The sequence below is a fragment of the Prorops nasuta genome, unplaced genomic scaffold, assembly GCF_024137725.1.
Source record: "Prorops nasuta isolate Cenicafe-Biocafe unplaced genomic scaffold, Cenicafe_Pnas_1.2 PNAS00008, whole genome shotgun sequence".
Taxonomy (NCBI): Eukaryota; Metazoa; Arthropoda; class Insecta; order Hymenoptera; family Bethylidae; genus Prorops; species Prorops nasuta.
The window spans coordinates 4,243,512-4,264,300 of NW_027116805.1; the positions used below are offsets into that span (position 1 = coordinate 4,243,512).

The 20,789-nt window shown below is 38.8% G+C and overlaps 1 protein-coding gene across 4 annotated transcripts in view; it reads right to left on the minus strand.

The window, feature by feature from the left end:
* Nucleotides 1–91: 91 nt before the first annotated feature.
* The window catches only part of EcR (Ecdysone receptor), a 157,320-nt gene continuing 136,622 nt past the window's right edge, over nucleotides 92–20,789 (minus strand). For 3 of the 4 annotated variants that reach the window (XM_066730715.1, XM_066730718.1, XM_066730716.1), the window contains 4 exons: nucleotides 7,552–7,994; nucleotides 6,318–6,581; nucleotides 5,843–6,218; nucleotides 92–5,767 (listed from right to left, as the gene is read on the minus strand). In XM_066730715.1, coding sequence (XP_066586812.1) covers nucleotides 5,523–5,767; nucleotides 5,843–6,218; nucleotides 6,318–6,581; nucleotides 7,552–7,994 — 1,328 coding nt within the window. In that variant the 3' untranslated portion in view covers nucleotides 92–5,522. Of the gene's footprint in view, nucleotides 5,768–5,842; nucleotides 6,219–6,317; nucleotides 6,582–7,545; nucleotides 7,995–20,789 lie in introns of all 4 variants that reach the window. The other variant, XM_066730717.1, reaches the window with a different exon arrangement.

Consider the following 20,789-nt stretch of genomic DNA (forward strand, 5'->3'; position numbering starts at 1 on the left):
GGCTGTTGCTGAGAAGCAACAATCAGCAATGCGTACAAAATAATATAAGAGAAGAGACGGAAATGAAGAAAAGAAAAAAAATCATAAATACTTCTTTTTCATTAATTTAATTTTATCAGATATATATACATATATATTAATATGTATGTATATATATATATTTATGTATATACAATATATAATATAATCAATTTTGAAAATAAAATTTATTAATCAATGCCGTTAAATTCATTTATTAACTAAAAATTTGTCAAATTTAATTTTCAAAATTTCGCTGATCGTTATATAAAAATATCGAAATTCAATGTGTAAATATAAAATGTTTTGTATAAATACGATTACACTCTTATATACAAAAAAAATATGACAATAATTGATAATAATGGATAAAAATAAGTGAGGTTAGGAAATCACGGTCAACGAATACTTTGGCGCCTCAGCAAAGCTTAGTAAAACGCCGAAGATCGTGATAAAAATGGAAAAAAATGTCTCTTATTAATTAAGGGTGCAAACGATACGCGAAAACGAATAGCGATAATGACCTGCCGTCGACGGCCCGAGACGATTCGGGAAACGTTTAGCAGCCCTGCCCCTTTTTCTTAATACTTCGTACGATCAAACGTCCAATCAGTCTTTCGCTTGCTCGTCGAGCCAACGAAAACTCGGCTCTTCTAACTCTAGGAATCGACGCGAAAATATATAGAGCACTACTCGAAACCTAACAAAAAAAAAAAAGAAAGAAAAGAAAAAGAGAAATTAAAATCATATTATTGCACAATTTTCATAATCACTTTGCCGAGAGAAATTCTGTGGAAAAAGCTAAAAATCTAAAGAGACCCGATGAATTTCACGAGATCAATGACGAGCCTCGCGTTAACAATCAACAATACTTCTGTCACGTACGAAACTACGTCGCAAGTAATTTATAATTTGCGAATAAAGATCGTTTCACAAGCCACGATCAACGTCTTTTTCCATACTTAGCATAAGGATGAGTCTGTAAAATTGACATGTTTGGAAAACACACAGTATACAATGTTCCAGAAATTGTCAACTTTTAAACAGATTCATCATTCTTCAATACATAAAACTACCAACACAAATAAAACAATCATAAAACAGCAACAATCATTGTCCTTTAAAAAGTGTTAGAATGAAATCGTTACTGAAAGCTTAAAACAAAGTTTCGTTGCGTGACTGAATTAAAGAATAACCGCGAGTACATCAAAAATAAAATAAAAAAGATAAAGAAAAACAGGCGAGATAAAATGGACGAAGCTTCGAGTCCCTCGAGTAGAAATTTTCAAAAAATTTTCTTTGTTTTTTCCACAGAATCCCGTCGTTCCTGAATTGTTCGAGCCGAGAATTCGCCAACGCCGATGGAAGCACGGTTATTCAACTTTTCATTATTCCCGTTGCTTTTTAAGCGTGTCCAAAGATCTCTCGCCACCATAACAATGCACGATTCTCTCACGTAAAGACATTTACCTAAAGCGAATAAAAGAGTTCAATAGAGGAGCGCTTGAATCTTGGTTTGTCGCGCTGTAAACGCAGGCGCAGTGCTTAATTATAATTTTTTTTTTCATTTTACGAAATCTAAACAAACTTGTCGCCGTCCCGGAACGCGGGACAGTGCTACGTTATTTATATAGATATAATATATATGTATATAGGCAATGTCAACGCGATGTGTTATATCTTGCTTGTTCTTCGTTCAGCCTTCACATAAAAAAGCCTTTTCTCGTTATTCTTCCTTCGTCTTCTCTCTATTCTTTATCTACCTCCCCCTTTTCAAATGGAAATGGTTACAAGCACATTAGTGGTGGTGTACAATGAACGAGCGGTTATACATCTAATGGCATAAATAGCAACTGTCAATATAACTTTGTATTACAAAAAAATAAATGGTATTATAATTATAAGAATTACGAATGTGTTATCAATTTTTTACACTAATTTTTTTGCATGACCCAGTTTCAAACATTAATTCCTTTAAAAATTACTGAAAGGTATCTTCCTTGTAATTCGTTAATATCAACGCAGTTGAAACAAATTATACAAACAGTTAACAAGGAGTAAATTCGGGACGAATCAAAAACGGTAAAATTTGCCAAGTTAAAATGTGGATTATTTATGCCAAGAGGAGCTAACCAGATGCAGGGAAAGAGTATATTAAACAATATTTCGCTGTAGGATCTAGCAAATATTCTGCTCGAAGGGAAGGATTGATGGATGAATCATTGAGAGGAATGGCGAGACGATTACGACTACATCAATAGTAAGAATAATAATAGTAATAATAATAATAATAGTGATAAAATGACAAATTTTTCATGGTTTCTCGCCGTTCCACTAGTTCCCTTCAAGACTACATCGATCGTCAATCGGTTAGCTTTTTCTTTCCTAGAAATTCTCAAAATATGCGCTTGATCGTTTCAGCGATTTTTGCAGATTTTCGTAGTGTTCGCGCGTACACACTCCGCGGTGTGGCAGTGTCCGCCTTGAGGCGTGTTACGTAGTATCAACAGTTTTTTTGTTTTTTTTTTTTCATTGAAATCGTCTAGTTTTCAGTCACGTAACCTTGCAATAGGTTTTCAAGGTCAACGCGGCCGAAGGAGGAAGATGAGCCATCCTGAGGCCGCGCACGGGGCAACCTGAATCTGAGTCGAGTGCTGCTTCTATACGATTGCGTACGGATTTGTTTTACTTATCGAACATGGCGTGGAGAAGGATACATTTCTATATTATATACACCGAGCCCTTCCACGGCCTTAGCCTGGCAACGACTGCCAATATAAAGGTCTGTCCTAAGCTGGCGTGCCGCAAATTTTTATCGCATTTTTAACGTGATAAGTATTAACTTTACGGTAATAAAACACAGTACACGTGTCTAATGTGTATGTTTGTGTGTATGTGTATCGTGTGGAGGATGTATGTGCGTACAATGAAAAGAAAGAACGATTCTTAGGCGTGGAATCTGCGTCCCTCTCTCAATAGGAATCGTGCTTTCTGACATTGTACGATTATGCATTCTACTTTTTTTTTTCTAAACGCAATGCTAAATTTCATTTCGCTTTACCGTTCTATGTATGGAGCTGTCATTCTCTATCATACTCAATCTTCTCGCACACCTATATATTTGTACGTGGCACCTATTAGCCTGACTTATCTCTCTCGTCTTACATCACTTCACTCTTCTATTTTCTCTGAGAAAAATAAACAACGTAGCCTTCTTCCCCATTTTATCATTCGTATCTAATATTTTCTATCTTTTATCATTCACTCTTTCGCTTATCCTCTTTTACACGTAGCGCTCTCTTAATTCGTTTTTCCTCGCGCTCACTTATTACACGTTTACACGAATTATGACGTATTTTTTTTTATTTTAAACTTTCGTGGTACTTACTACAGAATACAACTGCGTACAATCAGTTAATAGCATAGAGTTACAGTGTTACAACATCGAGAATCTTAGTGTAATTGTATCTCTGTGACAACACGTGTACGAGAGTAGAGTGTGTACATGTGGGTTTGAGCCTGTAAGTGTATGTGTATGTGTATGTGTGAAGAATTTAAATTCGCCCGTATTTAATTCACCGGTCGCACGTTTAGTGAGGATAACAGCGACTGTCAGTCAAATAGTCGAGTTGAAAGCTTACGAATTTTACACGAATCAAGTTTATTCGCTGCTTTCTTGCAAGTTCAGTTTCGTTTAAGTTAGTGTGTGTCTTCTGGCGATAAGGTGTCACATTGGGTTTTTTATGCTAGCATATTATGCCTGCCATCCGGTCTTTTCACCTAGACTCACTGCTTGCTCGACTCGAATCTCTCAATCTTCTCTTTCGCCCTTTTACAATCCTGTCCGATTCCTAGCTTCCTTAACAATCTCCCTCTCTTTCTTTTTCTCTTCTCCCGTGTGAACTATAGCACCAAAAATTAAAAAAATCAAACAAAAATAAATAAAATTTTAGTACGAATCAAAGAGCTCTGAATTCAATACCACTTTTAAAAATAGTTCTTTGATAGTTTCAAATAAAAATCAAATAAAATTTAGGGCAATAAGTTAATTTGTTTTTCTCTTAATAAAAGTGGCTGAACAATCGTTTTTCTTTCAGCTTGTGGTACTAACTTCACACAACGGTCTCTTCCTGCTTATCTCTTTAAGTCCCTATTCTTTAATTGCCTAATTTAAGATTCCATCCCTGCGATTCATTCCATACTCTCTGCCATAGCTCCTCCACGTCCCCCCTTCGTCATAGTCATTCGCTCTTTCTCTCTCCACTCTCTTCTCTCAACCTCTAATAATAACATCAGATTTACAATATTTTACGATTTTGTTGATTTTATTAAAAAATTAAAACGGACGGTTAAAATTTCATATTTCGTTTGTCGGTGAGCCGATGTCCGCTGCTGAAGGCACAAGGCTTTGCACTTGACTCGGTCACCTAGCCTAGCTGACTGATCTCTACGATCTACTATCGACTATTACTTAAATTTTAACTTTCTATACGTTTTACTACACGTCATTATCATCGCTTTCCACTCTTCTCCCCCTTCTACTATCTCCTCACATTCAACTTGCTTTGCAATAGCTGTACCTCGTGCCCTCTTTTTCGCTTTCGCGACTAACCAAACAATTCGCAAAATATCCTTTAGCACATATAATTTCCTACCGAATTATGCCGGTACCACAATAATTCTCACTCTGCCCTCTCTTCCGTCTCGTAAAAACAACGTACATGCTAGCAATATATTATTATGCTATGTGTGTGATATAGACTCTATGGTATAATGTATATCGGTACTTTTTCATGCTGAATAGCGCGTCACTGCTCAACAGCGTCGCGCGCAAGTTAATTCCTACCCCTCGTTCGCTGAATCGCATATTTCTTACTTGCCTCGGCAATTTAGAACGCTCCCCAGGACCTTTCGAAAGGGCCTCTAACACTATCGGTCTATAATATGTATACCCTATACATATACAATTACATATCGATATTCAGGGGTAGTCAGGTAAGAGATATAGTAATAATACAACTCGTAGTTCCTTATATAGTCTCTGAACTGTCTCTACGTATCACAGCCTGGGTGCCTCGCCACTGCCTTCTTCCACTTCCTGTTTCGTGCACTGGTCTCCTCTTCTCATCTTCATAATATTCCAGTCGACCATTCCTCTCAGCTCCTTCATCCTCCAAAAGTCGATGACTGAAGGCTCGTACAGCTCCTCTCGTTTTAAGGATGTCCCTGGCCAAGAAGACGACCATTTTTCCAGCCGAAGATGACCAACACTAGGTTTCCCTCAGTGGACAACGTCCTCGCTCGATGTTTCTAAGCAGAAACCCGACCAGGTGACAGTGGCTACTGGTGCACTAGTACAAGATTCGCCACACGTTTTCCAAGTCGATGCTGCTCTAGCCGTTGCGTTTCTCGTCAATGGCTCAAGGTCGTTGCCAGCACCTTACGGAAGGTCCAAACACTTTTTAGCCGGCCGGCGCACTGGCCGGTGATCGGCCAAGACCGAACTAGGGTACTACGTCCCAGATCTCGGCGAGGAATAGTGGCAGCTTTTTGTTCTTGAACTTTAGACTGAAGCACATCTCGCTGTTCTGGTTACCCAGGGTCCTCAACTCCGTTAACACTGACAGCAGTTTAGCGAAGATCATTCCTGACTTTGGCCTTCGCCTGTTGTCCACGTAAGCCTTTAATGCCTCCAGGTAAATCTCCTGGATCTTCTCAACCTTCCAGCCCTCGATCAGGCTTGGTCTCTCTGTTTGGACAGAAGGTTAATTTTACAAATGTACATTTTTTATAATACCACAAATTCCATATATTTCTCTCTTACCTGAAAATATGACGATGGCCGTTAGCAACGCATACTCTGCGTTATTGACCTTCATGGCGTACATTTGTTTGCAAAAACGGAAGAGATCCTCGCTGGTTTCTCCCATTCCAGCTAAAATATAGCTGTCACGCGTGTAGGGCTGGTTATTCGCGAAGATTATACTATCAGACTGTACGTCGTACTTCCTCGCCATTCTCAGCATCATCACTTCGCTCGAGCAGGCTTTCAACAGAACGATCTGATCCTCCCTCATCAGCTTGTCGAAGCCTGGTAACCTCTTGGAGAACTCAACTATCAGCTGTACCGTCAAGATCGTTATTTCCGTTATGTGCCTGAACCTGAGATCACTGGGATCCTCGCCATCCGTAGGTTGATACTGCGTTTACAGAAAATATTAGTTACAGTTTCTTATAATGCTTATCTTCTACGTAGAAAATTATACTATTTAGCTTTATTCCAATATTCGAAAACTAACCGTGATCCTTTTGAGATCCTCCTCAGTGGGCTGCTCGTATTCGTTTTGGAAGTGGACAAGCCTGTGTATAAGCTCCTCTTGTTCAGGGCTGATTGGCTTAACGCCATTGTGGGAACCAAGTGGAATGCCCGTTGTGCTACTTCCTGACATGGACAGTGATTCTGCTTCTGGTGGTTCCATCTTAACACCCATCTGTTCGGCACCCATTCCACCTACGCTTCCTGGTGATCCGTTCATCGTTGTACTATTCGGTTTGTCCTTTTCCTGCAATTTTCAAAATAAAATATTCCATTAATTATTACCCAATCAAACTATAAACTTCCATCAACCTCGGTTCGGAAAAAATCAATTCCTTCATCTCCACAAAAGATTTTCCCTTTTATCATCGAAAGAATCCTCAATGTTGGTAATGATTAAACTGTCGTCTCAATAATCAACGTCCAAACGGTTCGAATTACGAGAACTTTAGCGAAGGAATTTATTTTCTCTTATCAACCGAGTTTGGTTATACTAATCCTGTTTTAGAATTAAATTCTACTCCAAGTGCGGTCTTCCAAGGAAAGCATCATCTTGATGTTGCATAAGCAGATCTTCGTACATGTGAGATGCTGGGCATTAAGGAATTAGGATCGTGTGCAGAATTACTGGTGAGATAAGGGCTTCTAGGTGAGATATTAACGTCCGTCGCAATTATTTATTCGTCCCACAACAATTCTCATAGATTAATCGCTCTAATCCAAGTCTCGTCCATAGATGAATAATATAAATTTGAAATACAGTAGAAAAATATCAAGTTAAAACTAGGAAGACTGTAAGATACTCTGATTACAGATTACTCGACTCCTCTCCGTTACGATTCAACGCAACACAGTGGAAATCAAGTTACCACTGTGGCATTGACGAAACTGCTGAGTTGTGCCACGAACATTGACAATTTCACCAAGCATATCTCATCCTTCCAAAGACTTTCTCGGCTCGTCCAAGTCGCCGGAGTGTCCAGATAAAAATCAACCGTTCTGTCTTGTAAATCTCAACGCAGCAAGATCAAGGAAAGTGAGAAGCTGAAGATACGAAGAAGCAGGAAACATTTGCTCTTAATCTTTGAGCTTCCGATTTGGAATCGTCCAGTGAGTTGTGGTATGGATGAGTGTATAGTAACGGGATTGGGGAGGTATGGGAGGTTGAAAAGATAGTAAAAAATCGCCGATAACGCGACGTGTCAGCTTACCCCTACCTTCTGGGCCTTCTTCTCCTTGCGCTTAACGGCGCATTGATATTCGGGAACGACGCATTCGGGCCTCATGCCGACCGTCAGGCATTTCTTCAGCCTGCATTCCTGGCACTTTCGCCGCATGTACATGTCGATCTCGCAATTATTGCCGTACTTGCACTGGTACACGGCGTTCTTGGTGATGCTGCGCCTGAAGAAGCCCTTGCAACCCTCGCAGGTGAGCGCGTTGTAATGATAACCGGAGGCCCGATCCCCGCACACCAGGCACAGTTCCTCCTGCTGTCTCGGCGTTGGACCCTTCTTCTTCTTCGCGTCGCAGACGTCCGATCCTCCTCCACCACCATTCCCTCCTCCTCCTCCTCCTCCACCTCCTCCTCCTCCTCCGCCTCCTCCGCCGCCATCGCCGTATCCGTTCAGGGAGCCCGGTTGCGATAACTCGTCCCTACCTGGAAAATCCATTAAACTTTAGTCTAATATATTCATACAAATCCACAATCATCAAAATTAATCAAACTCAATAAGCAATCCGATGAAGACGTTTTAGTTATATCTCTTATCGCACTTGTATTATAGTGTTTAGATATTTTCTAAATGATAACTGATTTATTCACTAGTTTGAGTATATTTTCAGGACTATCTTTGGGTTAATTTTTCAAGAAATTTATGTACTTGACTGGAGAACGTTAGAACAGTCTCTCAATGACGATCTTATTATTTCTATTCTTATATATAATTATAATCTATTTTAAAAGCTTAATAAACCATTCACCATATTTTATAAATATTCATAGATTCGATCAAAAGAATTTTAAATAAAAATTCATAAACGCAGTGGATACTGAAGAATAATTTGTTTACAATTTTCAAGTTGAAAGAAAGGGATTTTAAAGAAGAAATTGGTGTATCCAGCTCGGGAAGAAGAATAACGCAAGAAGCCCTTGCACTAGACAATAGAATAGAGATTCGGTGTATAGGAAACATGCAGAAGGTTCGTTTCGCAATAGTCGGGAGCTTCTGAGAGCTCGTGAGATTTCCTGTTATTACGAATGCAGGATGTGCTGGTGTTTATTTAAACCTACGATTCCCCTTCTACCACCGAGTTCGCCCATCGTGCAGGCTAGCCAACGAGTTCCCTTCTCTCTTTTATTCGTGGCGCGCGGACGGGTTCCAGTAACCTACGTGGCGACATCGTCACGCGTCTCTATTACCCCCTTTTATCTATGGAACTCGCCGAGTGGAACGCCTAGAAGTCACGGTCGGTGAAAGTACGGCTCGTTCCACAGGTGTCTTACGCTCCTTCTTCCTCCTACTTCTCCCCCACATTTTCAATCTTCTCCCCCCCCCTTTTCTCAGTCCCCTCGTAAGCTTCCCTCTTCACGCTCTCTTTCGGGCCTCGTATCTTTCCTTCTTCCGTTCCTACGACTCCCCCGATCAATTCTCCTTTTTAATCTTGATTTTTGCCTCCCCCCCCCCTCCCATCTGTTACAATATCCAGTCTTATCTCCTCACGACTAGTGTCAATGCTGTTTACCAAAAAAAATATTCAACTCTCGCACGTCCGATCGAACGATATTTCACGGGGATTTTTCGTGGTTTCAGCGATTCGCCGAATCTCTAAAAATGCTCGCATAGCTTCGTGGGCAAAGCCGCGCACGGTCCTGTGCGTTTCTGCGTGCCTCCATCTGGTTTCTGCGCAGTGAAGAGGGGGAGGGGGGATAGATAGAGAAGAAGGAGGGGAGAGAATCTTGCCTCGCCCGTGACTCGTGAGTGGAGCCCGGAGAGCCGCCTGCGAACCGGCCATAAAATGCACGGATTGCAGGGGAACAGGGGCTCTCAACCGGTTCCCAGAGGAACTGATGCACCGCGCCAGCGATTTGTGGCGTTTAGAAAAATTCGCTCTCTCGCGAAAGCGACACGCTAGCCTCTCTCTCTCTCTCCCTTTCCACAATGAAAGTCTCCAAAAATTCCTCGACGCTACGATCCTCTCGTTTCTCATCAACTACGCTCTTCCGCATCTTCTATAGTTTCCCTCTCCTCTCAGTTCCAGAGGAAATGAATTTAGATCCACTTAAAGAACAAGCCGATTCACGAAGTCAATTGTTAGATTCTTTATTCAATCTAGTAAATTTTCTTTGAGAAAATGGATAATTGCATTATTTTTTTTATTGATGAATGAGAAGTTGTAGTGAAAGGAGGGGGAATATGTAGCAAAGTTTTATTACAGAAATTTAAAGGACATATGCAGTAGACGAGTGGTTTACTCTTCAATGTAGATAATTTTACGGGAAGACGAGGACAAAATTGAAGAGAGAAAGAGAGAGATTGTGACGTAGGAGAGTTCTGCAAGAGGAAAAAGAAGACTTAGATACAGAACGAGAGAGAAAAGGTAAATTCCACGATGTGGATAATTTTACGGTAGAAAAAATAAAAAAATTCAAGAAAGAGGGGGGGGGGGATCTAATGAGGAAAGAAGAGAAACGGAAGTTTTCGCTCGACTCGCGAATCGGAACTGGTTTTGCTCTCTTCTTGCCATCCAACAGCTGAGAGACTTTCAGCCTTGCCTTCTGCTTCGCCTTGTATTTTCTGTTTTACTTATTTTACTACACCCCCCCCCTTCCCCCACTCTAACTTTTACAAATTTTATTCGTTATCTAGAAACTACAAAAATTACTCAAAAATAATCCATCTATTTTTTCCAGGATAAAACAGAATTACATTTGCTTAGCGACGAATCATTAGTATTATCCTCTGTTAAGCTATTGCTGAGCGTGTATACTCTCAGAGAGAACCTGTTTAAACACCCAACGAAGAAGACTCAGCCTTATAAAAGTCTCGCGAATCTTGCACGAAAGCCTCCAATCGACCCTTTAATAAAAAAGCCCTCGTTTTTTGATTTACACTAGAAGAAAAAATAAAAACAATTAATCGGTAAGATTTCTAAGAGCTTGATTATCTAATAGTGAAACCAATAAAATAGAACTTTAAATTGAGAAAAAACAGGACATGGTTTAGTTGGTTGGTCCATGGTTTAATCAATGCGAAGCTCGAATTGCGAGATGCTGGCTCGAAGTATGGCTATACTCAGGGAAATAGCTGAATTAGAGAGGGTAGAGGTGTTGGCAAAAGAAACGAAAAAGAGGAGCGAGTGCGAGAGAGGATGCAGAAAAGTCCAAGAATTCTAGAGGGAGGGGGGAGAAGGAGGTAATGAGAACGAAGAGAAAGGGAGAGACTGGAAGCAACGAAAGGTAAGAAACAAAAAGAAGAAATTGAATGAGAGAGTAAAGGAAAATGAGATAAATGAGGGGAAAAGGGAAGGTGACTTTGTGAGAAAAAATTAAATATTTTGTAAAGTTGGACGACTGTGTTACTTAAAAAGTAACAGTAGAATAGATTTTGCAGTTTAGAAAATTTGAAAAAGACAGCTCGGAGAGTGAGAAATAGAATATAATACAAAAAGTAATTTGCAAGAGAAACAAATAAATAAAAAACTAAAGAAATAGAGTATTAGAAAATACGTATAATGTAAGATTCTTAAAAAGTGTGAAAATTGGAAAATTTGAGAAAATGAAGAGGCTGTTGGAGGGAGGGGGGGGGAGAAGGGTCAGTGCATCTCGTTGATTGCAGCACTGTGTGTAGTTGGTAGTAGTAATTGTGGTGGTGGCTGTGAGCGGAGTAATAACCGAGTGACCACGTAGCCTGGTCAGTGTTTCAGTGTTCCAGGCAAATGTTTTCACGGCGATCAGTACTTCCGGCCTGCGAGAGTCTGCGGCTTCTCCAATGCGGAACGTACCCCCTCTCTCCTTCGCAATTTTCCCACTTCTAGCCTCTATTTCGTTTGTTTCATTTTCTTTTAAAATTTTCCCCCTCTCTATTTTTTTTTACTTTTTCCTTATTAAAAAATTCAAATTAGCGCTCTTCTTTCTGCATCTATCCTCTCATACTACTCCCTCCCTCTGATTTTTTTATTAAATTTGTCATTTGTATTTGTTCATCTGTTGTTTACTAAAAAAATATCGTTAACCTGTGTTTTTGCCTTTATCGATCACTGAGGGCATTCTCATTGTGCTATATATACGCAGTCATACGTGTTTTACTGTGTATGCACTTGGTACATGTGTATAGCACGCGTAGATGCTTTTAAACGTTTAAATTCATCGTTTCTAGCCCTGCTTGCCCGAACGCCTCTCGTCAATGCAGTGCATTTTCACACGAAGGTGCGAAAATGTTTAAATGATTTTCAATATCTGCGCACATACATACACTGCTACACATATACGGCTATCACAAGGCTTCTTCAATCATCTTGTAGCAGCTGGGGCTTGCAAAACTCAACATATATATATATATATGTAACATCACAAAACCTACTGTGAACTAGAGATAGGAAAAATTGGATAATTGTAGGGAGAATTAAGAGGAGAGAAAATTTTAGTGATAAATAATAGGAAAGATAAGAATTCTGATTTACAAAATATACGAAATAAAAGAAAAACTTTAAAATAAAACAGAATGAATGAAGAGAAATTTTTGAAAATCACTCGATCCGGAAGAAAATGTTTTAAAAGGTGAAAATACAAATTAAAGTACAGTCTATGTAAAGAAACAAAGTACGAAAAAAGTAAAAGAAATAATAAAATATATTTTTTTTTTGAATACAAAAGTACGTGGAAAATACTGTGACGAGAGGTAGGATTATAATTGCAAAAAAGAAAGATAAATAATAGAAAATAATTGTAGAGAAGAGTGAGATATTGGAAAGAAGGAAAAGGGCTAGAAAATAATAGTGAGGAGAGAAGCAGCAGCAGCAGGAGTTGTGCTAGCATAAAACTATAAAGACTTTGCAGTAACTCTCTCGTCGAGGTTTCCTCGTTGGTTAGTAGCTCTCTCACGGAGGAGCACTGAGCGGCCTTGACTCTGCCTCGCACCAACACTTGAAAAACCTGAAGCAACACGTAGCCACACGCACACGAGTCAAGCTCGTACAGCAACAATTCTCAGCATAGAAACACACATTTATTTACCTTTCTTCCCTCCTTCCATTATTAACATTTATTTATCTATCCAAATCCCAGCGATTCCTACATCTTGTCAAATAATCAACTAAATTAAACAAACCTTGCTCATCCCCTTAAAAAACGCCTTTTCGACAAATGTAACAAAGAACAGCAGTCGACAAAAGTTAATCAAAACGTTCATAAAAATTATCTACAATTTTTCTATCGTTTATACTTGGTGCATTGTTATATTTTTATCAAAATTCTTCTCGAATCTCAAGGACTATCAAGTTTTATCAATGCCTTTCGTCTCTCGCCAACCTTATATTTCACAGCGTTTCGCAATTTGCTTTTGAGGAATTCTCACACGCCTTGTGTAGTACCGAGAGAGTCCAGAATTAATGAGAGATTTATTTCTACGATAGACGTTGTTTCTCGCATTCGGAGAAGCTTAAGCCTGATTACTCGGCATCCTTGGTGACTTTTACTTCTCTGTTTTGTGCCGGACGAAAGAGCACGTTAAAAAAGGCCATAAAGTGAGAAATTGGGCAGCGTGCACCAATTTTCAAGATCGAGTTTAGCTTCTCCGCTGAGCCGTCTCGATTTTATCTCAGGTGATCGCTTCTTGGTCTCTCTCTCTCTCTCTCTCTCTACGTTTCTAAACTCTTATAGCAGCATCTCGCTCCTTCCACTTGCTGCTGCTGCTTCCTTCAAGCTCTATCCGGCTTCTTTTGCCTTCCCAGCGAGTCTGTTCTGCCTCTGGCCACGGTGAGAATCGGTGCTTACTGGCCCGTTTTAACTTTTCTAGAGAGGAGGAGAGGGAAGGGGGACAAAATGAAAGGGTAACGTTGGAGAAACCCAGAAGGAACATTGCAATATTGAGAAAAGAATTGCGATGGGAGACGATACGAGTGTGGAAAAGAGAGGATTAATTAATTTTATTTCGATTTTCTCTCTTCCCTCGAAAGACAATTGTGTGGATGATGGAGAAGAGTGGGTTTGGAATAAATTAAAAACAGTTTCAACGATCAATGACAATAAAATTACGAAAGGGAAAAAATACAAAAACTAATTAATATTTTAATTTTTCTTTAAAGTTTAATAAAGGAAACTCGTAGAGGTATGACATAATACAGAGTAAATTAAAAAAAAAAAACAAATAAAAACTGCCATAAAACAATACGCAAAGAGTCATGATGGATAAGGAAAAGAATCACAGAGAATGCGAACGATAGAAAATCAAGTTGAATTTTATTTCAAAATTTTATCTCATTTTAAAGGGAAGCATGCAGGTGATGGAGTGAGATTGGAATAAAGTAGAAGTAGTTGTAAAAACGGTGTCAGTGAAACGTTATGTCTGCGATCGCGGAAGTTGACATGGTGAGCGAGTTGCTTTATATGTATAATGTTTCTCTACATCTGTGTATGTGTGGTTTCAAGAGAGAGAGAGAGAGAGAGAGAGAGAGAGACAGGGACAGAGACGGAAAGGTAACTACAACGCAAGAACGGAGACTTCGATGCCTGGACCAGCACGAAGATAATTTTACAGTGTCAAAAACAATAGAATAATTTTTTTCTCAACGCACAAACATATACACACATAATTAAACTGTGTATACCAATCCAATGAAAATACAAAATGTAAAAATTGAAAATGTTTCATCGTAATTTCTGAAATTGTTAAAAAGAGAGCGCACACGAGCGTTGAAAATGGGAGAAAAATTGCAAGTGCAGGATGGAATGGGAAGTTGCACTGGGAGGAGTGACGGATTCATCGAGCGTGAATTCTCGAAAGATGGCGGCTGGCTGGGATCGTCCGGTTTATGGCGATGTGGCTCGAAGCAAAGGCTGAGTGTGTTTCGCGTTGCGCTACATTGCAAGGATTTGCAGCAGGAGTCGTGCTAGTTGATTTATAGAGAGAGGGAGATGAGGAGGGGGGGGGGGGGGATTGCGCAAGAAAAGAGTGCGAGTATCGAGTGCTGCCCTTGCCACGAGATTGTCACGTGGTTTTATATTTTTATTTATAGCACGTTGGAAGCAACTTTTTAAGCTCGAATAATTACTGCAATTATTTTATTAAAATATATATATAGTATATAGAGAGTGCGAGTATAGAGTGCTGTACTTGCTACTACTGTCACGTGGAATTTTATTTATGTATATTCTATTTAAAGTAAATCTTTAAGGTACACACTGAAATTTATTTCTGAACTATTTTATTGCTTTCGAGGACAGACCCTTCGAGGACAATAAAAATACGAGGTTTTTAAGTGGTATTTTACGTATGTGTAATATATTTAAAGTACCTAACGAGAATTCGAGTTACAATGTGTATTTGGAGAGAAGGATAAAAATAGACACAAATACATAGATAAATAAATAAATAGAATAGATAAAGGTACGGAGAGAAAGATATTTTGTTAGATACATAAATAGATTAGAAGAGGGGGGGGGGTGATGAAGAAAGTAAAAAAAGAACAGGAGAAAAGTCGAGATATTCAATAAGAAAAAAAATGAGGGTAAAGACACGACGAGCTTCACTCCAATTCGCTCCGATTCGATTGGTCTCACTTGGACGCCAACCGAGTGAAACGAAACTTGGCCTCCGACGTTCCAGATTCGATCTCGATCACGATCCGATAGCGGAAATCTCTCGATCGGATCGCTCCAAGCTTCTCGCGTCAACTCCACGAATTTCAATGCTTAACCACGAATTATGCAAACGTGTCTTATTTTTTTGTGCTTGCTTCTTCGATCATTCTTATCGAAACGACAAGAAATCATTTTTTGTAATACTAGATAATAATAATAATGATCTATCTTTCTCCTTTCTTTTCTTCGGTATAGCAAAAGAGTCACGTGCTTCTGTATAATAATCAAATTTTATTTATTTTTCAATTATTATAACGTTTTTACTTTTGGAAGAGTGATAAATGTTTTTGTATTTATTAAGAGGATTTAGTGCATTGACAATAAATAATTTTAATTAAAAATTTAGAAATATTACCAATAAAATTTAATTACAGAAGTATAGAAATGATGAAAAATTTGTTCGTCCCTTTTGGTCAGATTGAAACTTCATTGAAATGTTGCACGAACATCCACGTCATTTTCCATTCTCGTCTCGGAAACTGAATAAACTTGCGTTAAGTCGTGTGGGTGGCTGGCTGACGACGCTTCCGCTTTCGAAACTCCCCCCCTCCCCCTATTTCGCCACTCCGGCTACCGAAAAATGTCAAGCATCCTTTTTTTTGTATTCAACCCATCGAAAAAGCAAACTCCTCTCCATTTTTGGTACCCACGTAACCCAGTGACCCAGTATTTCCCCTACCAATGGAATAAATTCTATTTTTATTTGTTAAATCTCCGGTGTGCATACCAATGAACGATCCTACGACGAATCTAATCTGAACGTGCGAATCTCTGCTAATTCTGCAAACCACTGGAATCTGGTAGAGAAAAATTCATGATTTTTTCGAAATTAAAGATAACAGAGAAAAATTCTCAAGGTTTAAAACTCGTATTAATTAATACACTAAATTTAGATTTTAATTAGTTTATTTAGCCAGTAGGATAATGGAAGTCGTTATAAGCTGAAGAGCTGAATGTGTGATGGAGTTTTTCTGTGGAAAATAAAATGGGGAGTTTTTTGTTGGTTCGAGTGAAAGAGAAGCTGCCTGTGGGACACGTTAGGTAAAACCGGATATTGTTTGAACACGTACTGACTAGCCAGCTATCCTAATACACTTGCACGCAGAAGGACAACAGGTCGTTTCAACTATGACGTGGCCTCATCTCTCGTTTGTATTACATGCATCGTCTGCCTTTAAGTATACAACGACCTATTTCTACCAAAATCTTATTCCAGTCTCGCCACGGTTCACATTAGAAGAATAAATTCCTTTCGACGTTCGAAAAGCTTCCATTAAAATTTTTCAATTCGAACATAAATCGTTATAACCATTAAGAATTACATTTGACAGGGTCAGAGTGCTTTATCAAAATAATATGAATTTTCAGAAAGAGTGGAGTGTAATTACATTAATTAATCTTTAATTGTATTTTATGTAATTTTTTACATTTATAAATAAAGAATATTCTTGCAAGTAATAGTAATAAATTGTACGAGAAAAATGTTGATTGAATCAACACGAGGCAAGTAATAGGAATAATGAAAAAAAAAAAGGAAATGAATGATTTTTTAATTATACAAATCATGAATAAAATGTGGTATATTTTCTTGGACTAAGCTTTTAAATGTCTTCCAAGTTTTCCACGAAGAAAATTTCAGGAAAATCTCGGTTAGTTCCGTGCTTGGTTTCTCCCTTGAGTCTGTACGGGAGGGGGGGGGGGGGGTATTACTGATGAAATCGCTTCGGTACTGATCGGAACTTTGCGTTCCCCGGACGAGGCGTACCAAATATTATCGAGGGAAAGAAAACTGTAGGGAAAACTTTCACTATGGCCGAGCGTAAAAACGATTCTAAAATTAAATCTCGCAGCGCAACGCATCCTTCGTGTACCGTTTAAATCCCAAGTTTAAAGCCTCGCCGCTATCTCTCTAACGTTGAAAGTTTTCCATATTGAAATTCAAAACGATTACGAGAGCTTAAAATCCCCCCAATGATAGACTTGGTTGCTTTTCCTTTCCAAATTTCTTTCGACTACTGAACGATTAACCAAAAGGCACTGATAGATCCTTGAGAAAATATTCAATAAAAATAAATAAATAAAAGAACGAAGAAAAATTTCAAGGAAACTGTTTATCTTCATTTATTCAATAAAAAGCTAGAAAATGGTGCAGAAAAAATCCATACAATCATCTATAGTGTTTATTATTGTCAAAGCGTCACAGGGAATAATAGAGAAGCAAAAAATCTCCCAAGTGACAAAGCTGGTAATTTTTCTATTGAATTTAATTTTTTCTTTAATAGGGAAAAATATCGAAGGGTGAAAAATAGTGAATAAAATAGAAAAAAAGTGACTCGAGAGAAAATAATACTAAGACGAATAGATAATAGACTAGAGAAATGTAAACACTTATCCATGGGCTGTTAAACGGAAATGAATCCGTGATTTAAGGGGGTCTGGACTAAAAGTTGACCCAATTTTTTGTAAGTTAAGGGGCAGTTGGGGTGGGCTGCGATTATCGCGCTATTTCTAGGCTTTATCTATTGCACAATCGATCTATCGTTCGGTTTCATAAAACGGCTCGCCAAAATCTACGATAAATGTCAGAAGCCTGGTAATAAATAAAATAAGGAACGATCAAAGATTATAATTTATTTGCAATAAAATCTTTTAATAATCTATCGAGACCAAGCTCGAGACTTTTATTTAGAAATCGCAGATATGCTTTCTCGAGCCACACAAATGGCCGCCAATAAATATTAATAGGAATAATTGCGGGAAAGAAAAGAAACCGATTTGACGCTACTTTTCCATTTGGGCCTCGAATAATATTTGAGCTTGTATCGAATTGTTTGCATTGCGATGGATCAAACGAGGAGCATCGATTCGAACGAAGAGGAGCTCGAAATTTAATTGTACGCTTCCACCACGTGCAACTTTATCACGGACGAACGCCAGGCGGCGATTGAATTTCTTTGATTTTTTCTCTGCTGGGGGTCCAAGAGCCAATCGCTCGCAAAATCACAAAGGCCAAGGAACCACGGGCCGCTGAACTAGGCCGCCCCGCACCCGACCACACTTGCATGGATCCAGCGCCTTCGATTCGCCTCTTCAAACAGACTGCTGTATAACAATAATTAAAAATAAGTACACAGAGTTTTTCCATCTTCTCATTTTCTCTCTCCCCCCCCCCCCTCTCACTCTCTCTGCAAATTAATTGATCACCCATTCGCTTTATCCACGATTAACGTATATTGCCACACAACAATTACAGTTGATTCACTATTATTAAATAACAAAAAATATTGCATGATTCCTCGAGTAAAGATGACCTTGAAAAGAATACAGTGTTATATAGTTTATCGAAAGAGAAAGAAACGTTGGATAAAAATTGATAGAAATGCTAGTTTGGATGAATATTTAATAGGAATCTGTAATTATTACAACTTTTCATAAAACACTATTAATTTCTCACCATTAAACAACAAGGAACATTGCGTAATTCTACAAGTACAAATGACCTTGAATGGAAAGCAAGGAAAAAGTTTACCGACAGGGAAACATAAATAAAAAAATTAGCAAGATAGTTACTAAGGATGAACTTTTGTTAGAAATCAGCGATTAATAAAAATTGCCTTATAATACTGAAAATTGATTTATCACTGATAAATGACGAGAAACGTTGCATAATTGCGTTAGTGAAAATGACCTTGAACACAATAAAAAAAAAAAAAAGTAGATAGAAGAAAAAGTTGGATACAAATTTCATCGAATGTTTGTTACAGTTCGTCTATATAAACAAGAGAGTCGTGTTTATTATTACGATGGATGCGTTGGATAACGCGTGATAATAATATGCAGAAAGAAGTGCGTTGAACTTTAAGTGCAGTGAGGCAAGCAAAGGAAATGGTCGTTTCAAAACACTTGCTGCTGGTCGAGCCAAAGCTCGCGTTGTGTTCTGGCTCTCTATCTCGGAGTTCTCCGAGTGAGAGTGACCTACTGACCTGGGTCGAGTCTCTTGTACGTATGGGAGAGGAGGAGGAGGAGGGGGGGGGGATGCAGTTGATTCGAAAAACACACGTGCTGCCCCACCACGACTCGCCCAATCGTAAATTTCCCCCACCAGTGACAACTACGACCAACGCACTCGCGGCCTTAAATGTCATTTCACGAGGGAATCAACTTTTCTCAGCTTTCATAATCTTGCACGATATTTACTCCCCGACTCCGCCATCTTAGCTGCATTTATAGCCTTCGACCTAAATTCGTTCGAGTAAGAACGACGCGTTCGCGCGCCCAATTCTCCATTTTCCTGGCGCTAAAATAAAAACCAGTCGACCTTGCAAGATCCTGTCCACTCGTTTGAAAACGTCCTTTTTCCTCTTGTTAACCCAAAACTCCCTGCCACTCTCTTCGAGTTCCCTTCTTTCACGCTCAATGTTTACATTTTTTTTGTTACCAATATAAGCTTACCAAGAAGAGTTTTGGTCCTCGATAATCTTATGCACGGTAGACTGAATTTTTTTGTTTCTATGTAAACATATCGTTATAAAAGGCTAACTCGTGCCGTTTGATTGTAAACAAAGCTAGGAGAGACTCTGTAATGTATTGCAATGTATATATATGTATACTAGGTAATACAGTTTCACACATAGGACGAGATGCCCTTATCAGGACAAGGCTGGAAAAGAAACATGCCACACCTCGAGGAGAGAAACTTTCCACGTGTGCATAATCAAACGTAATTCGAATCCTCGCTCTTTTTTTTCGACGTTTTTCGCTCTAATCTCGTTTTACTCGAATTTTACCAATCGTTGTGCACACTGTTCTAATTTTTTATCAGTGATTTAAGACTGTTTTAAAGCAACGTTTTCCTCGTATTCTCTTATAATTTATTAATTTCGAATAATCGTATTTTAAAAGCGGAATATTTGACTTTTCTAAGAAATAAGAGAATTTATTTGCTTTTATCGAGGTTACACTTTTTTCGTCGAAGCTCGGTGATGAAGGTTCGAGTAAAACGATTCCCGGAAATAGCTGTGAAGCGCTTGAGAAAGGAGGTTTATCAGTTGGATCAATCTTTTAACGATCGTGTATCGGAAACACTGTTGATCGAGTCAAAGGATGAAAGTCCAAGTGGGACAAGAGGGGAAAGAGAAGAGAGAAGAAAATGAAGAGAGTGAATGTGTTGAGGGAGAGGAGAGGGCGGATCAAAGAAATAAATCCCATGAAAATATCAGAGCTCTCCGTTAATCTATCTTAATTTACGATGTTTGCCGAGCGATCCCCTTAAAAATAAAATAACTTTTCCTTCGCTTTTTCACTCGATGCACGACGTTTACACCCGAATCTCCGGAGAGGCACGAGTGGAAAATTCTAAAGCCAAAAACTAGCGGTAAAACCTTCTGCAAAGGAGGTTATTTTTTGTCCAGGTTTCAAGTTTGTAGCAGTCGTGCATATCGAAAGCACGGATAAGGATTTATGGAAACGAAGAAGAAGGGGATTAATAAGAGTAAAGAGGATAGAGAGAGAGAGGGAAGGTAAAAAGGTTTTAACACGTGGTTAAGCCGTATGAAATTACTGTTAATTTCTCTACTGTGAAACTGTAAGTTCTAT